The sequence below is a fragment of the Bombina bombina genome, chromosome 3, assembly GCF_027579735.1.
Source record: "Bombina bombina isolate aBomBom1 chromosome 3, aBomBom1.pri, whole genome shotgun sequence".
Lineage (NCBI taxonomy): Eukaryota > Metazoa > Chordata > Amphibia > Anura > Bombinatoridae > Bombina > Bombina bombina.
In genome coordinates this window covers 411,966,235-411,985,314 of record NC_069501.1, presented here as the reverse complement: position 1 = coordinate 411,985,314, position 19,080 = coordinate 411,966,235, and the positions used below count along the sequence as shown (strand labels likewise).

The 19,080-nt window shown below is 37.1% G+C and overlaps 1 protein-coding gene across 1 annotated transcript in view; it reads right to left on the bottom strand.

Annotated features, from left to right (window-relative positions):
- Positions 1-8,203: 8,203 nt before the first annotated feature.
- Positions 8,204-19,080, bottom strand: part of CTSE (cathepsin E) — an 85,876-nt gene continuing 74,999 nt past the window's right edge. Inside the window, exon 9 of the mRNA XM_053704668.1 lies at positions 8,204-8,389. Coding sequence (XP_053560643.1) covers positions 8,234-8,389 — 156 coding nt within the window. The 3' untranslated portion in view covers positions 8,204-8,233. The remainder of the gene's footprint in view (positions 8,390-19,080) is intronic.

Genomic DNA, 19,080 nt, shown 5'->3' with positions numbered 1-19,080 from the left:
TATCCCCAAATCGTGAGGGATATTTGAATAGAGGGCTCCGACATCACATGTGATCCATATATAGGACCCTTTATGTCTGAATGCTTGAAGTTTATTGAGAAGATCAGTCAGCTGTTTACACTAAGAGGCGCAACTTTTCATCCCTTTTTTCTTTCACATATCTTATGATTGGTCAAATATCGGCAGTCATATTACCACTCCCTCACACACCCACGGTGATATGTCAAGCCTCCACACACTCACGGAGTGCTTAATTTTCTAAAAAATCTAAAAAATGAAAATAAAGTCATTTTTTTTTCTGTTTTCTTTTCTCTTTATGACCATTTGTCTCCGTAGGACTTTCTATAATTTATGGGGACAAACATATAATGTAATGTGTAAACGGTGAACAAGTCAGTTTATACATTACATTATATAATATCAACTACGAGTTAAACAAATGGTTTAATATAAGTACCAAAGTATTGCACTTCAAGATTTAGGGCGCACATGCAAAGCTCCCATATTCATATTAATATATTCGAGGTAGTTAATTTTCAATTTGATATATATATATATATATATATATATATATATATATATATATATATATATATATATCCTTTTATCTAGGGGGTCAATAGTTCTTTTTTTTGTCATGAATTTTGGATGACATGTACTTTAAATATTTAATATCAATTTTTATTTCATTATTTCTTTTTTCATTTAATCATATATAATTTTCTTTTTAAATCTTTGATACAATAATGTATGCAGTTTCCAACAAAGGGTTAATCTGCTGGGAATTTACTCTTGTAGGAGTGGTCTCCCAGGTGTATGCATTGATTATTTTCTCACTTGTGCTTGTGATTAGTAGGGCTTGTATATTTATAGGCACTTTTTAGCTTGTATTTTATGCCTGATGAAACAGTGTTTTGATACACTGAGAAACACGTTGCATTAAGTTAAAGTGGGCTGATAGCATTTCCCACCTTAGGGTTCCATTGTATTTTAACATTTCCTTTTTTAATAAACCTGCTTTTATTATTTTCATACATTTTTTGGAACCTTTAATATAGCCCCATTTACGAATCACTCCAACTGGGAGCCTACAGCTGCAGAGACTGCTATCTCTGTATTGTTGCAGTTCATTACCAGGGTCTTGCTGTTCCTGAGTTCCAGAGCTTTGGCTTATCAATGTGACCAGGGCCGTCTTTAATATTGATTGGACCCTGGGCAAAAATTTTCTTGGGCCCCCCCCCCCACCCCATGCAATTTTGCTCTCCACCCCAACATCCCAAAAAACAACTAAATCAATTTTTTTTATTATTATTAGCCCAGCGGTGGATCATCCACTGCTGGGCTAATAAATAATAATAAAAAAAAAAAAATGCAATATGTGAAACTGGACCTAAGCATTACTAATAAGTAAATAAATATATAAATTCCTCCACTGTGGATTCATTTAATATTCTTTTGAATGTGATTCTGGTGTGAGGTTAGCTGGTTAAAGAGATTAAGGGCAGCCAACAGGAGCAAAGCAAGGTAAAGGAGGAAGCATGGAGGTGCAGACAAATATAAGTTTACTGACTGGAACAGCAGAACTACTATGGGAAGCTGTAAAATCTGAGACAGAGAGAAAATAAAAACTATAAAAATAAACCTTACATTAATGTGTGAAGTATCAGCATGACGCTATACATCAGCCACACCAGCACATGTCGCTTCTTTGCTAGGAACAAGTTCCCTCTCACCCTGAACTAGACAATGCTGCATGGGGAGGGGCATGTGTGCACTCACTTATTCTTCCCACTGACACCTTTCTACAAAGCACTATTCCCCTAACAAACTTCAGTTAGTTGATCTTAGGGCCACAGCAGAAAGAGCAGGGCTAAGGGGACCAGTGGATACAGTGTGAGATGAGTCACACAGCCTCAAGACTGAAGAGAGCAGTGTATGCAGCTGCACAGATGCTCAAATCCTCATGTGCCTGCCGCTCCAGCTTTCTGCTGCATGCGCATATAGTCAGCCCTACCAAGAAACAATCCCCACCACCAGAGCAGTTACCTGGTAACAGTGGTAAACCCAGTAGGACCTTTTCTGATGCAGTGGGAAATGGCTGGATGCCGAGTTAGGGCTCAGTGCACATCTAAAACAACACATGGCACTAGCTTGGCATGTCACATGACACCGGTACGGTCTGGCACAGTTTTTAAAAAAAATATAAGCAGAGTACTTTTGACTGTGACAGTATTAGGACTGAATGTGTGTGTTCCCCATGTCACATCAGCAGTCTGGTATGAACCATAAAAAAAAATTTTTTTTTTTTTTAGGACTCTTGGGCCCCTCAACAGAGACTGGGCCCAGGGCAGCTGCCCCTTTTGCCCTGTGTTAAAGACGGTCCTGAATGTGACCAGTAAGCTGGGTTGCTGCCAACTACCCAGCCTGTTCCTAATAGCACTGTCTGAGTGCTCCTCCCAAATGTGAGTACCCTGTATAGGGTTTTTTTATCTACATATTAATACATTATACTACTGGCACACACAGACGCCCCTTCTGTTTTATTTGCCTATCTAGACTTCTTGTGATTCCCTCTTCTGGATATCCAAGACTGAACAGTGAGCTGGGTTGCTGCAAAATATCCAGCCTGTATCCAATAGCACTGTCTGAGTGCTCCTCACAAATGTGAGTACCCTGATTAGGGTTAAACCTGGTTCTTGTCATTAGTGTTATTGGTACACGCCTGCACCTCTCTTGTTCTTTATATCCTTCTAGATACCCTGACATCTTTTTGTGAGGAGAGAGCAGCCCTCTATCAAATATTGGTTTCATCTGAGTTTTCATCAGGTGGACTTTATGACACATGTGCTAACTATACCAAGAGACTTTCTTGTTCTCTTTATATCTCTGTATTTGCATTTATTTTCTCAATGTTTGTATAGAGTTAATATAAGTTGGTGTACATACACAGGTATGTTGATATATTGTTGTCATATTCTCACTTAGGTATATTGTTATATGTTCACACAGCATTTGACCGTTTAGCGCCCCCTATCTGGAGTCAGACGATTTTGTATAGTGAAGGTACCTCAAAAACCGTAACAGAATTGTTCACCATAAATCGTATTTTATCAAAAATTTTAAATTTGTATGTAAATTACACAGGAATAAATCATATGTAATATGCACAGCGTAAATTGTAATTTAAGTACCCTGGATGTGCGAAGAAAACACAGAAATTCATACTTAAAGGGACACTCAAGTCAAAATTAAACTTTCATTATTCAGATAGAGCAGGCAATTTTAAACAACTTTCCAATTTACTTCCATTAAAAAGAGTGCACAGACTTTTTATATTTAAACTTATTTAGTCACCAACTCCTACTGAGCATGTGAAGAGTTCACAGAATAAGCGTATATGCATTTGTGATTGGCTGATGGCTGTCACATGGTACAGGGGGAGTGGAAAAAGACAAAACTTTAAAATTGTCAGGAAAAAAAATCTACTATTCATTTGAAGTTCAGACTAAGTGCTATTGCATTGTCTTGTTATCTTGCATTTGTTGATTATGCAAATCTACTGCGTTCACTGGTCCTTTAAAAGTGAAAAATACAAAGCATAATTGTTATTTTTCAATATAATGGGCTGAACATTGGTGTTCCATGGTCGCATATAAAATTTTCTCTCTAATCCCAGTGTAATCTGTAAAGATTTTCGCACTACAGATCTCACAGTTTTTTCTCACAAACTAAAAGGTGGCAAGCTTTTCTCAAAACACTCAAAAATACTTATAACCCTAATAAAAAAACACAAGAATATGAAAATATAGGCTATTGTAAGATGCTATATGCTGAAAGCATTGTCATGTGATTTATATTGGCTGCAGGATGTAATTTTTAAAGAGTGCCCCCTGCTTATTACTAACTTTGCACTACGGATCCCTTTTGATGGAGATCCATTATTTTCAATAGGAGACATCTTGCCACTCACAGCATCTGCCCCTTTTTTTACAATAATTCCACCAGGGCAGCGCCTGTGAAGGTCGGCAATAAAAACCACATCTGAACTTGCAAGGTTTAGATCATCGGCCCTTACTGTTTGGTTTAATCATTCATGACAATCTCCACAGATGCCCGTCTTGTGTCACATTTGAATGCTACCATTTTGCACTTATTTATGATGCAGGCTGCATGTTGCTGGAGCTTATTGTTGATTCTAGTTAATCGAAGGTGCATTTACTCTACTGTTTAACTGGGTCTTGACCTTGTGCATTGCTACTTGACCAGTCCTTATGCATATGTGTGCTACAGTGTACCTGCTTAGATTTTACTACTTTTCTAGATTTCAATTTGAATTTCCATCCCCTTGTTCTGACCCTTACTCCTGCTTGTCTGATAATGTCTCTGGGTCCCAGAGAGTTCGGATAGTGTGCTATATCTGGGCATACATTTACAACACATTTCTAACAAGTATATGAGGCAGGAGGTAAAAAGGATAGTAAAAAGTTAAATAAAGGATTTACAACACCAGCACCTCTGAGTATAGCTTATTTAGAAAATACCTGAATTTGACAGCCCAAAAATATATATCCTGCTTTACATAAGCCTATGAGGCCTATTTATCAAGACGTCAACTATGCTGCATTCGCCGGCACCAATACGCTCGCCTAACATCGTGGCCGCGGACCTGAATACCATCTCCATATTTATCAAAAAAGCCGGCAAAAAGCAGCGCACGAAGTACGGAGCAATGAGCAGCGGACTGTTGTTAATCAACAGTCATCGAGCTGCTATTCGGCTTTTTACCAATCAGCCAATAGAATGCGAGCTCAATCCTATTGGCTGATTGGATCAGCCAATAAGATGAAAGCTCAATCCTATTGGCTGATTGCAACAGCCAATAGGATTTTTTCCCCTTTAATTCCTATTGGCTGATAGAATTCTATCAGCCAATCGGAATGTAAGAGATGCCATCTTGGATGACGTACCTTAAAGGGAAACTTCATTCTACGTTGACCATCGGAAGAAGAGGATGCTCCGTGCCGGATGTCTTGAAGATGGATCTGCTCCACGCCGGATGGATGAAGATAGAAGATGCCGTCTGGATGAAGACTTCTGCCGGCTTCGATGAGGACTTAGGCCCGCTTGGATGAAGACTTCTTCCAGCTTCGATGAGGACTTCTGCCACTTGGATGAGGATGGATGTCCGGTCTTCGAAAACTGTAAGTGGATCGTCGGGGGTTAGTGTTAGGTTTATTTAAGGGTTTATTGGGTGGGTTTTATTTTGGGTGGGTTTTATTTTTAGAGTAGGGTCTGGGCAGTAAAAGAGCTAAATGGGGGGGGGGCTTTTTTATTTTGATAGGGCTATTAGATTAGGTGTAATTGTTTTTTATTTTTGATACTGTGGGGGGGTTTGTAACTTAGTGTTTTTTATTTTTTGTAACTTAGTGTTTTTTATTTTTTGTAACTTAGTGTTTTTTATTTTTTCGTAACTTAGCGTTTATTTTTTTGTAATTTAGTAATTTTTAATTGTAGATTTCAATAATTTGAGTAGGGTTAGTTTTTAAATATGTAATATAGTTAATTTAATTGGTAGTTTAATGTAATTTTAGTATAATAGTTAGGGTAGGTTAATTAATAATTTAATATAGTTTAATGTAATTTTAGTATAATAGTTAGGGTAGGTTAATAGTTTAATATAGTTTAATGTAATTTTAGTATAATTGTTAGGGTAGGTTAATTAATAGTTTAATATAGTTTATTTTAATTCTAAAGGTAAGTTTTAATTTATTATAAGATATGGATGAGGTAATTTTAATGTAAAGTTAGCGGGTTGTTAGGTTTAGGGGTTAATAGCTTAATTTAGTTTATGGCGATGTGGGGGGCTGGCGGTTTAGGGGTTAATAGGTTTAGTTAATGGTAGTGATGTGGGAGGCAAGGGGATTAGGGGTTAATAATTTTATTACAGTTGCAGCGGGGTCAGGGAGCGGCGGAATAGGGGTTAATACATTTTATTTCGATTGTGGGAATGTCGGGGCAGATTAGGGGTGTTTAGACTCGGGGCTTATGTTAGGGTGTTAGGTGTAAACGTAATTTGTTTTCTGGCGGTGGGCTCCGGGAGTGGCGGGATAGGGGTTAATATATTTATTTCGTTGCGGCGGGGTCCGGGAGCGGCGGAATAGGGGTTAATAACATTATGTAGGTGGCGGCGATGTTGGGGCGGCAGATTAGGGGTGTTTAGACTCGTGTATATATTAGGGTGTTAGGTGTAAACTTTACTGGTTTTCTACCATAGAGATCAATGGGATATCTGGCAGCATCGAACATAAGCTTTCGCTGCTTTCAGACTCCCATTGATTCCTATGGCATTCGCGGCCTCCAGGGTGGCGGATTGAAAACCAGGTACGCTGGGCTGGAATAGTGGCGAGCATACCTGTTAGAAATTTGATAAATGGGAAAAAGTGTCAGATAGAGCAGAATGTATATTCGGAACATCGATCTGTGTCGGATTGAGACCGACGGATCGTATGTTACACCACAAATTTCAACTTTTGCTGGTCTGTAGGCTTTGATAAATATGTCGAATCAAGCTCGCCACAATTACGCTGCAGAATTCCAGTGTATTTGCGGTTGACGGCTTGATAAATAGGCCTCTATACCTTTACCTGTAGATGCTCTGATTGTTTGTCCTAGATAGCCAAATGTAAGCAAAAAATAGAAATAGTCTCACATTAAAACTAATTTCAAATCACCACAGAATAAGGAAGGAAAAAATACTCAAGTGTAAAGGACTTTAAACTGCTATAAGTGCATGCTGGGACATCGCAGTCTCACAGCTTCACTGCTACTTTGGTGTATTCAGCTAGTGTCCCTTGTCACAGGCACCAATGACATATAAGTAATCACTGATTTATTTATAATAATTGTTACAACATCAAAACAGTGTGTTTATCAACCTTTTAATAATATTAGAATCATTTATTGCTAAGGTTTATTAATTGACTAGCATGAAAAAATAAAAAAGCAGTTTCAACAATGTCAGTGGGTTTAGTCCTTTAAATTAACAGCCATGCTTTTTTGTGTGTCAGTGTGTACAGCTTTAAAAATCAAAATCTCCCCTTTTTAATGTTTCATTAGGTATATACTCTTTAAATATCAAAAGCCCCCCATTTTTATTGGTGTCAGTGTGGGTATATTATCTTCAAAAAACGAATCTCCATTTTCCTTGGTGTCAGCAGATATCCCTTTGTAAACCAAAAGCATAGGCTTCAGTGGGTTTGCTATCTTGGTGAATACTTACTGGGTCCTGGAGATTATCTTCAGTGCTCCTTCCTGATCTGAGTTTTTAAAGGGACAGTCTACACCAGAATTTTTATTGTTTTAAAAGATAGATAATCCCTTTATTACCCATTTCCCAGTTTTGCATAACTAACACAGTTATAAAAATATACTTTTAACCTCTGTGATTATCTTGTATCTAAGCCTCTGCAAACTGCCCCTTTTTTCAGTTCTTTTGACAGACTTGCAGTCTAGCCAATCAGTGCCTGCTCCCAGATAACTTCGCGTGCACGAGCACAGTGTTATCTATATGAAATACGTGAACTAACACCCTCTAGTGGTGAAAAACTGTTAAAATGCAATCTGAAAGAGGTGGGCTTCAAGGTCTAAGAAATTAGCATATGAACCTCCTAGGTTAAGCTTTCAACTAAGAATACCAAGAGAACAAAGCAAAATTGGTGATAAAAGTAAATTGGAAAATTGTTTAAAATTACATGCTCTATCTGAATCATGAAAGTTTATTTTGGCCTAGACTGTCCCTTTAAGGAAAAAAACACAGGCATGTGTATTGGTCCCTCCTAGGCTGCAGCATGCTGGGGATTGTAGTTTGATGCTGGGTTATCATTGACTGGATAATATGGCTGTAGGACAGGGGTAGTGCCATCAAAAATGCATTTGTGTGAATGCTTTGCATTATAGAGAGGTGTTATATGATATAATAGGATTCCTTATGAAATGTGTTGTGCAATGATTTGAGTAACTTACAGAGATACATTGTATTAATAGGTAAATGAAGGAATTGGAGTTAAAGAGTTTTGTGGATAAATAGAAAATAATTTTAGGAGATTCAAAACGTGACATGAAAACAAAGGGGTTAAAGAAAGGTTTAATATTTTTAAAAATTATACATGGATCATAGGCTTGTGAATGAATAAATCCAGTAGTGTCTGGTTTGCACTTCATAAGAATCTGATGGTTAAGGAACCACTGGGGCGAGCCCAACCCTGTTATTACCACGATCAAATACAGAGTAATACTGTCCAATGAAAACATCCCCAAGAATCCACAAGGGGCCAGCTGGTGGCTGAATATCAAGACCCTGGAAACCACTACTGCAGGAGTATGGGCCATCCTGAGAAGAGAATTGGAGTACATATTACATGAAGCAACATTAAAGTTCATATATTTATCTAAGTATAGAAGGTATAAGCAGTCAGCCATTGCATTGTAAATTATCTATATACAAAATAAATATTTTAAACTAATTTATTAATCATTTACTAATTTTGCAATTCAAGAGCAGTTGAGACATACATCCCTTGAAAATACATGTTCCTGGTGTCTTTTGTTGTGGCCAGTTACGAACAGATATACATGGGCTTCTGCTCTGATCTAAGAAATCTTTGTGCAGTGTGTTATAAGATCAGGATGCCACATTACTCAAACATGATGGTGAAACTCCAGTCTCTCTGATGTGTTTGAAACAAGCACAATTTTCAAAGGTATTTTACAGCAAAAGCAGACAGAATTAATTATTAGTTACTGCTTTGTAAGGATTACATTCTGAGTTTAATATTAATGTGCAAGAGTGTTTAGGTTGCAAACAAATATCATAGAAAACTTTCATTAAGTGAATACACATAAAAATATTTAGAGCCTGAAATTCATGAAACAACAACTAGTTCTGTATAAGATAGTTGAGGATGGCTCATTTACTATGTACAATTTGGACACTAACACAACAAAAACCATTAGCAATATTGATATGCACAATCCCTGCCAAACACATCTGTGCTCAGCTTGTGAGCTGCAAAGCTATTGGTGAAAATGGACACACCTCCACAAGTAAAACATAAAAATGTATTTCTTTTCACTGGAGTAACATTCATTAAAAAAAAAAAAAAAAAAACAGAAATGTGCAATACATTTTACACACTTTTTAAGATGCAATAAAGAAAAAAAACTCAACAAGACTACTGGTTAATCAGCAAACTGTAAGAGCAAACACTTTCAGTTAATATAAAAAGACTGATCTCTTTTAGATCTTGCCTCTTATCAACTTGATGGTAAAACTTAGTTTTAGTGAATCTTTCCAGTGTCAGTTACATAACATACAGCTAGATTATGAGTTTTGCGTTATGAGCGGCGCGGTACTAACTTGCAAGTTATTGTCACCGCTCAACTCCCTACAGCGCTGGTATTGCAGGTTTACAAAAACCCGGTGTTAGCAGGCAATATTGCAGCGTAAAGCAAAATTGTGCTCCATACCGCACTCTAATACCAGCGCTGCGGTGGGGGCGGCAGATTAGGGGTTAATAAGTGTAGGTAGGTGGCGGCGACATTGGGGACAGCAGATTAGGGGTTAATAAGTGTAGGTAGGTGGCGGCGATGTCGGGGGCGGCAGATTAGGGGTTAATAAGTATAATGTAGGTGTCAGCGATGTCGGAGGCAGCAGATTAGTGGTTAATAAGTGTAATGTAGGTGTCGGCGACGTCGGGGGCGGCAGATTAGGGGTGTTTAGACTCAGGGTTTATGTTAGGGTGTTAGGTGTAAACATAACTTTTGTTTCCCCATAGGAATCAATGGGGTTGCGTTACGGAGCTTTACACTGCTTTATTGCAGGTGTTAGGCTTTTTTTTCAGCCGGCTCTCCCCATTGATGTGAGGTTTTATTTTACAGGTAAATTTGTATTTATTTTATCTAGGTAGTTAGTAAATAGTTAATAACTATTTAGTAACTATTCTACCTAGTTAAAATAAATACAAACTTGCCTGTAAAATAAAAATAAACCCTAAGCTAGCTACAATGTAACTATTACTGTAGTTATATTGTAGCTAGCTTAGGGTTTATTTTATAGGTAAGTATTTCGTTTTAAATAGGAATTATTTAGTTATTAATAGTAGGTTTTATTTATTTAGATTTATTTTAATTACATTAAAGTTAGGGGGTGTTAGGGTTAGACTTAGGGTTAGGTTTAGGGGTTAATAACTTTAGTATAGTGGCGGCGACGTTGGGGGCGGCAGATTAGGGGTTAATAAGTGTAATGTAGTTGGCGGCGACCTTGGGGGCGCTAGATTAGGGGTTAATAACTGTAATGTAGGTTGTGGCAATGTTAGGGACAGCAGATTAGGAGTTAATAATATTTAACTAGTGTTTGCGATGCGGGAGTGCGGCGGTTTAGGGGTTAATATGTTTATTATAGTGGTGGCGATGTCCGGGGGAGCAGATTAGGGGTTAATAATTTTATTTTAGTGTTTGTGATGCAGGAGGGCCTCGGTTTAGGGGTTAATATGTAGTTTATGGGTGTTAGTGTACTTTTTAGCACTTTAGTTATGAGTTTTATGGTACAGCTTTGTAGCGTAAAACCCATAACTACTAACTTTCAGTTTACGGTATGGATCTTGATGGTATTGGCTGTACCGTTCACTTTTTGGCCTCTCAGGCAAACCCGTAATACCGGCGCTATGGGAGTCCCATTGAAAAAGGACTTTTTGAAAGCTGCGGTAGTTACGTTGCGTTACGGCCAAAAAAGTGTGCGCTGCAGCTAAACCTGCAAAACTCGTAATACCAGTGGTAGTGAAAAAGAGCCATAACGCTGCTTTTTCACTCATACCGCAAAACTCGTAATTTAGCCGAAAGACATTTGGTAAACATATGTGCAAGCTGGTGGCTTGAACTGTAATTTTTTTATTTATTTTAAATAAAACATGACTCATTCAGATACACTATCTGACTGACAATTATTATTGATAGTTTCTGCTCCTTCCTGCCAAGTGACTACAATAAAAAAAAGTCAATCAACTTGAATCAAGTGTGCGCTGGCTATTTCAGTCTCATTTTCAGTGTCCCTCGGCTAAAATGTGCCCACTGTGTGTGAGAGAGTGAATTTAGTGAAGGAACACAGTGGGTGTGCAGGGGTTTTATGGGTTAAAAAAAGAATATGTAGTTTCTAGAGGTTTAATTTTATGGTGGGGCTGGGTGTGTCATGAACAGGGTGTGTGCTATTGTGGATTGAGTTGGGGTAGGTCTGAATAATCTCTGGATTCATGTTTGAAGCCAGGACATTTGCCATGCATGGAAACTTGTAGGATGGACAGCAGGACATACCATGACAATCCCACAATACACAGGACATCTGGGAACTATGCACATCTTGTCTTTCCTCATTGAGGTTTGTTAAACTGGAGTCCAAACAGTAGATTAGACCAATGCTACATCCCTCCAACCCAGTAGATTTCATATAGCAAGCATGTTTAAGGACAGATCCAATGTTTAAGGAGTGACAGCTGAGGCAGTACTATATGCATGAATATATAATGTGATGTATAGGCTGTTGCTAGTTATAAAGCTGATATACTTCCACATGAAGTGAAGATCTGAGCATAGGTCTCATAATAGAATTACGGGAACCACATAGTGACGTTATTTTAAGTTTTGCTCACCAAGCTACAGGCAGAAGACACCAATACACCGGACAACAGATTTTTTCATACCGGCTTGTTGGAAAATTATCCAGAATACTTTGTACCCCTCATTCTCCCTCTCAGAAATATCAAAGGAGTTATTATTATAAATATTAAATATAAAAAATTATTTTAGCAACAAAACATTTACTTATAAGATACAGTGGTTTTACATGAACATGCAATCGTAATTGTATATTGTATTGCATATGTATTTAATAAACATATTTGATATCTCGTATAGCTAACGGGACCTTGTGTTACCATCTTCTAGATATTCAGCAAAGGGAAAACTACTTCTGTACAGTGAGGTTTGGAACTATTTTCAAATTAGTCAGTGATTTACGATTGTGTGGACTCGTTTTAGAAGATGAGAAGAAGTTGCCGTTTCTTTCTTCTCATGGAAATAAATTTACTGCTGTGTTCTTGATTTTATATGAAAATCTTATCAAAATAGAAAACAAGATTTTCTTAAATAATTACATATTAATTTAAAATATACCTTGAAAATATTAAAACGTTTAAAACACATTACCCAGTATTACAAATCATGCCCATATACAAAGTTTAACACATCATAAACACTACTCTATCCAATTGTGAAACACACACAAACTTCATTAACCTATATTGGATTTCTGTGATCAGTACTCATTATTGACAGTTCAGAGTAGATATGTGCTTTGTTTCTTATTTCTGTAATGAGTGCAGAATATGGCAACGGCAGCGACATTCAGCTTTTTTTTTCGGCGCCATATTCCTTCTTGTGAAAGTGCAACACACAAAGATATAGATTTGCACAGACCTTGTGTGTTGCACTTTCACACAAATAAATCCAGCACCGAAAAAAGCCAAATGCTGCTGTCCGCTACCATATTCGCTGTGTACACGAAACATACACATGTCTAGTTCTGAATACTGTTGTGGGGAAATGAAGATAATATTTTGTGGGAGTTAATAATCTCGGAAAGATTGTGATCACCTTGTTAACAAAACAAAAAATAACAATAACTATTCCCATTTTTTCAATATTGGGGGAAAAAATCAGAATGATTGGAATTGATCTCATACTTATAGCTTTAGGAGAACAATACTGCAATTAAAACACATTAGAGCATTTTCTTCTATCAGTTTTATGTCCCTTTAATTTATAGTTTCTAGCATACATCAGCCGTCTCTCCTAAGAGAATACTTCAAGCTATAAAGACAAAATAGAGATGTTTTGTTACTTTTTAACTTCTCTTTTTGTGGTCTTTTAAACAGTAGAACCAATGTGAGTCATGACATATAATGTGATCTAAAAAGGCAGTAAAATTATTTGTTAAAGCGCCATTAAGGGGTGCGATCAAATATACAGCGCAGGTTTCGGCGCAAGCGTGGGAACCTGCACCGCCCGTAATTTCACCTCGCACATCGGGGTATTACATAAACCCCGCCGGCAGTTCATAAAGTGCCATAAGTCGGATAAACTAGCGATGTCCAGAAATGTGAGTAAATACAAATTTCTGGAGTCGCCAGTGACTTACGGCACTTTAGAAACTGCCGGCGCCTAAGAAAAGTAAAGAAAATAAAAAATCTCCCGTAAAAGTCTAACACGCATCCCAAAAATAAGCCCAACATGTAAAAACCCTATATCCGCAATCCCCCCTCTCATTACTAATATTAAATGTATTAACCCCTAGACCGACAACCCCCCACAAGGCAATATGCCTATTTAAACTATTAACCCCTATATCCGCCATCAAACCCACACCACAAGTAATAACTAAATTATTAACCCCTAAACCGCCATAGCCTACAACGCAATTAACCTATTCAAGTATTAACTCCTAAACCGCCATAGCCCACATAGCCTATTAAATGTATTAACCCCTAATCTGCCGCCGCCAACGTCGCCGCCACTATAATAAAGTTATTAACCCCTAAACCTAAGTCTAACCCTAACACCCCCCTAACTTAAATATTATTTAAATAAATTTAAATAAATTTACTGTTATTAACTAAATTATTCCTATTTAAAAATAAATACTTACCTATAAAATAAACCCTAATATAGCTACAATGTAATTAATAATTACATTGTAGCTATTTTAGGATTTATTTTTATTTTACAGGCAAATTTGTATTTATTTTAACTAGGTACAATAGTTATTGAATAGTTATTAACTATTTAATAGCTACCTAGTTAAAATAAAGACAAATTTACCTGTAAAATAAATCCTAACCTAAGTTACAATTACACCTAACACTACACTATCATTAAATAAATTAAATTAATTAAATACAATTACCTAAAATTAAATACAATTAAATAAAATAAAGTACAAAAAAAGCAAAACACTAAATTACAGAAAATTAAAAAAATTACAAGAAGTTTAAACTAATTACACCTAATCTAAGTCCCCTAATAAAATAAAAAAGCCCCCCAAAATAATAAAATTCCCTTCCCTATACTAAATTACAAATAGCCCTTAAAAGGGCTTTTTGCGGGGCATTGCCCCAAAGTAATCAGCTCTTTTACCTGTAAAAAAAGAAATACAACCCCCCCCAACATTAAAACCCACCACCCACACACGCAACCTTACTCTAAAACCCACCCAATCCCCCCTTTAAAAAACCTAACATTAACCCCTTGAAGATCACCCTACTTGAGCTGTCTTCACCCAGCCGGGCAGAAGTCTTCATCCAATCCAGGCAGAAGTCTTCATCGAATCCGGGCAGAAGAGGTCCTCCAGATGGGCAGAAGTCTTCATCCAAGCGGCATCTTCTATCTTCTTCCATCCGATGAGGAGCGGGTCCATCTTGAAGACATCCGACGCGGAGCATCCTCTTCGTTCGACGTCCAACTGAAGAATGAAGGTTCCTTTAAGTGACGTCATCCAAGATGGCGTCCCTTCAATTCCGATTGGCTGATAGAATTCTATCAGCCAATCAGAATTAAGGTAGGAAAAATCCTATTGGCTGATGCAATCAGCCAATAGGATTGAGCTCGCATTCTATTGGCTGATTGGAACAGCCAATAGAATGCAAGGTCAATCCTATTGGCTAATTGGATCAGCCAATCGGATTGAACTTCAATCCTATTGGCTGATTGCATCAGCCAATATGATTTTTCCTACCTTAATTCCGATTGGCTGATAGAATTCTATCAGCCAATCGGAATTGAAGGGACGCCATCTTGGATGACGTCATTTAAAGGAACCTTCATTCTTCAGTTGGACGTCGAACGAAGAGGATGCTCCGCGTCGGATGTCTTCTAGATGGAGCCGCTCCTCGTCGGATGGAAGAAGATAGAAGATGCCACTTGGATGAAGACTTCTGCCCGTCTGGAGGGCCTCTTCTGCCCGGATTCGATGAAGACTTCTGCCCGGATCGGATGAAGACTTCTGCCCGGCTGGATGAAGACGGCTCAAGGTAGGGTGATCTTAAAGGGGTTAGTGTTAGGTTTTTTTAAGGGGGGATTGGGTGGGTTTTAGAGTAAGGTTGGGTGTGTGGGTGGTGAGTTTTAATGTTGGGGGGGTTGTATTTCTTTTTTTACAGGTAAAAGAGCTGATTACTTTGGGGCAATGCCCCGCAAAAAGCCCTTTTAAGGGCTATTTGTAATTTAGTCTAGGGTAGGGAATTTTATTATTTTGGGGGGCTTTTTTATTTTATTAGGGGGCTTAGATTAGGTGTAATTAGTTTAAACTTCTTGTAATTTTTTTTATTTTCTGTAATTTAGTGTTTTGTTTTTTTTGTACTTTATTTTATTTAATTGTATTTAATTTTAGGTAATTGTATTTAATTAATTTAATTTATTTAATGATAGTGTAGTGTTAGGTGTAATTGTAACTTAGGTTAGGATTTATTTTACAGGTAAATTTGTCTTTATTTTAACTAGGTAGCTATTACATAGTTAAATAGTGTTTGTTTTTTTGTACTTTAGTTTATTTTATTTTATTGTATTTAATTTTAGGTAATTGTAGTTAATTAAATTAATTTAATTTATTTAATGATAGTGTAGTGTTAGGTGTAATTGTAACTTAGGTTATTTTACAGGTAAATTTGTCTTTATTTTAACTAGGTAGCTATTAAATAGTTAACAACTATTTAATAACTATTGTACCTAGTTAAAATAAATACAAAGTTGCCTGTAAAATAAAAATAAATCCTAAAATAACTACAGTGTAATTATTAATTATATTGTAGCTATCTTAGGGTTTATTTTATAGGTAAGTATTTAGTTTTAAATAGGAATAATTTAGTTAATAATAGTAAATTTATTTAGATTTATTTAAATAATATTTAAGTTAGGGGGGTGTTAGGGTTAAGGTTAGATTTAGAATTAGGGGTTAATAACTTTATTATAGTGGCGGCGACGTTGGCGGCGGCAGATTAGGGGTTAATACATTTAATAGGCTATGTGGGATATGGCGGTTTAGGGGTTAATACTTGAATAGGTTAATTGCGTTATAGGCTATGGTGGTTTAGGGGTTAACAATTTAGTTATTACTTGCGGTGTGGGTTTGATGGCGGATATAGGGGTTAATAGACTTTATTAGTTATTGCGGTGGGGGATTGCGGTTGACAGGTAGATAAACATTGCGCATGCGTTAGGTGTTAGTTTACTTTTACATGCATTTTCGGGAGTTACGGTGCTCCCATACTCAGCACAAGGCTTGCTGCGGCTGCCTTTTATGGTGAGGTAAAAATGGAGTAAGATTTCTCCATTTTCACCACGTAAGTCCTTGCGCTGGATATTGGATACCGATTTGCGACGCGGTTCTATGTTAGCTTATGGGAGTAATAATTGCGGGCGACGGGTGAAATATACGCGCGTAACTTGTATGCTACGCCGTATATGTAATACCAAAATCGCGTAAAATCTGGCGGCGGAGGATTTTGCGGGCGACGCTGCATATGTAATGGAGGTCATAGGCCTCTATTTAACAAGCTCCGAATGGAGCTTGATGGCCCCTGTTTCTGGCGAGTCTTCAGACTCGCCAGAAACAAGCAGTTATGAAGCAGCGGTCACAAAGGCCGCTGCTCCATAACCTGTCCGTCTGCTCTGAGCAGGTGGGCAGACATCGCCGGAAATCAACGAGTACGATCGGGTTGATTGACAGCCCCCTGATGGTGGCCGATTGGCCATGAGTCTGCAGGGGACGGCGTTGCACCAGCAGCTCTTGTGAGCTGCTGGTGCAATGCTGAATACGGCGAGCAATTTTCTGCATTGCTCGCCGTATTCTGCAAGGTCTGTTGGACCTGATCCGCACTGTCGGATCAGGTCCGACAGACCTTGATAACTTGGGGCCATAGTGTTAAAATCATATGCTCTAATCCGTTAGAAACTGGCTCTGATCCAATCAGCATAGCTATATACAACCCACCTGTGTGACTAGCGCTACTGATTGGATCAGCTGCAGTTTACGTTTAGGGCCAGCAATGTCCTGGGACATTAACTGTGATTTGCAGGAGTTAAAACCAATGCATTACATAGTCGCTAGTGTTAAAATTACATGCTCTTGTGGATTAGAGCATATCTTGAGTTAAAAATGTCAATAAAAGCTACTCATAAATTCAGCTTTTAGTGGCGAGCATTATCTTATGCAATTAGTTCCCAATATTCAAGCCAGTTGAAAACCAAGATATCGCTAATACATATTCATTTTTCTGATGAAATTATAATACTGTAACAAATCTGATTATTTTTCAATGAAAATTGATCTTTGCAACAATGTATAACACTGCTAGAAACAATATTGCAAAACATTGCTGCCATGGAGTTCTAAAGGCACGTGCACGCTCCTTAGATCCTATGAACCTACCCAGACTTATTCTTCAACAAAGGATACCAAGAGAGCAAAGCAAATGTGTCAATAGAAGTAAAAAAAAGTAGAAGTAAATTGGAAAGTTGTTTAAAATTGCATTTTCTATCTGAATCATGAGCATTTAAGTTTGACTTTACCTTCCGTTTAAATAAAATTGAATAATGCTTTGACCCCTCATCACCTTAATTAAACAGACTTTAAAATCTTACCTTCCATTGACTTCCATATAAATATATAGCTTTTAGTATAAATTATATAGTATGTAACACCCAAACCATTTTTAAAGCCCTTGTATTTATCTGCGTAAAAGGACATAGGTTATGTAATTCAAATATCTGAAGTCTGAAATTGGTACAAACATTAAATGAGCCCTCAACTCAACCAGCCTTAAACATGTATGAGGAGTTTCATGTGGGTCGTATAACAAGTGGCACTAACAGTTACGCACAAGCGATATCAGGTTTATCGTGGCTGTTTGCTCGCGTCAGATGTAGCACTCGTATTACAAGTTGAAAGTAAATGCAATCGCTTGAGTGCGATTGAAGTTAATGAGCGTCGGGATAACGCAACCTCAGAGCTCTGGTTAAATGTTTAACAAAACAAAAAAGTGACACAAAACACATAACAAATACATTGAAAATACAGTTCCACCATCTAGTAAAAATTATTTTTAAAAAATTGCACAAAAAAAGTTATAAGGGCTCAAAGATATGAGGTCTCAGGTGTTAGAAAAAAAAAGCAGGCAAAGGGCTTTAACATTGAGATACATACATGCACAGTGCATCTCTAAACGTGTATGTACAGTATATATAGATATATGTGTGTGTGTTTATATGTGTGTGCATATGTATTTATATGTGTATATATGTATTTACAAACATATAAACGCATAAATATATATGTATACATATAAAGACATATATAGAAGTGCATTGGAGCCATTTGCAGTCAAATACATGAAAACATAAAAAATCATATTTATGCAATATTCATATTTAATAAAGTGTTTAACTATGTTTGTACTGTAAATATTTTGTTTTCCAATAAGATATTCTTATATATATATATCTGTATACATCTATACCTATATATATATATATATATATATATATATATATATATATATAGGTATAGATATATATTATACCAAAATACCATCAGATATATGTAGAAATATGTATTTATGAATAAATCAAACATATTCTGCTACATGAAGAACATTGGAATGTGAACAATTTACATTTTCATGTTGGTGTAGCACTCTTGAGGAAATGCTATTGAATGTGCGCGCAAGTAAGGTATTTTTTCCACTTTTTTTGCTCTATTGACTTCTATGGGGGTAAATGTTAAGGCGTTTGCGATATTCCAATTTTAGCACACATAGGGGTAGATTTAACAAGGGCCGAATGGCCTATAAGATCAGGCTGATTGACACCCCCTGCTAGCGGCCCATTGGCCGCAAATCTGCAGGGAGCGGCATTGCACAAGAAGTTCTGGTGAACTGCTTGTGTCATGATAAATGCCGATAGCATATGCTGTCGGCATTCAGC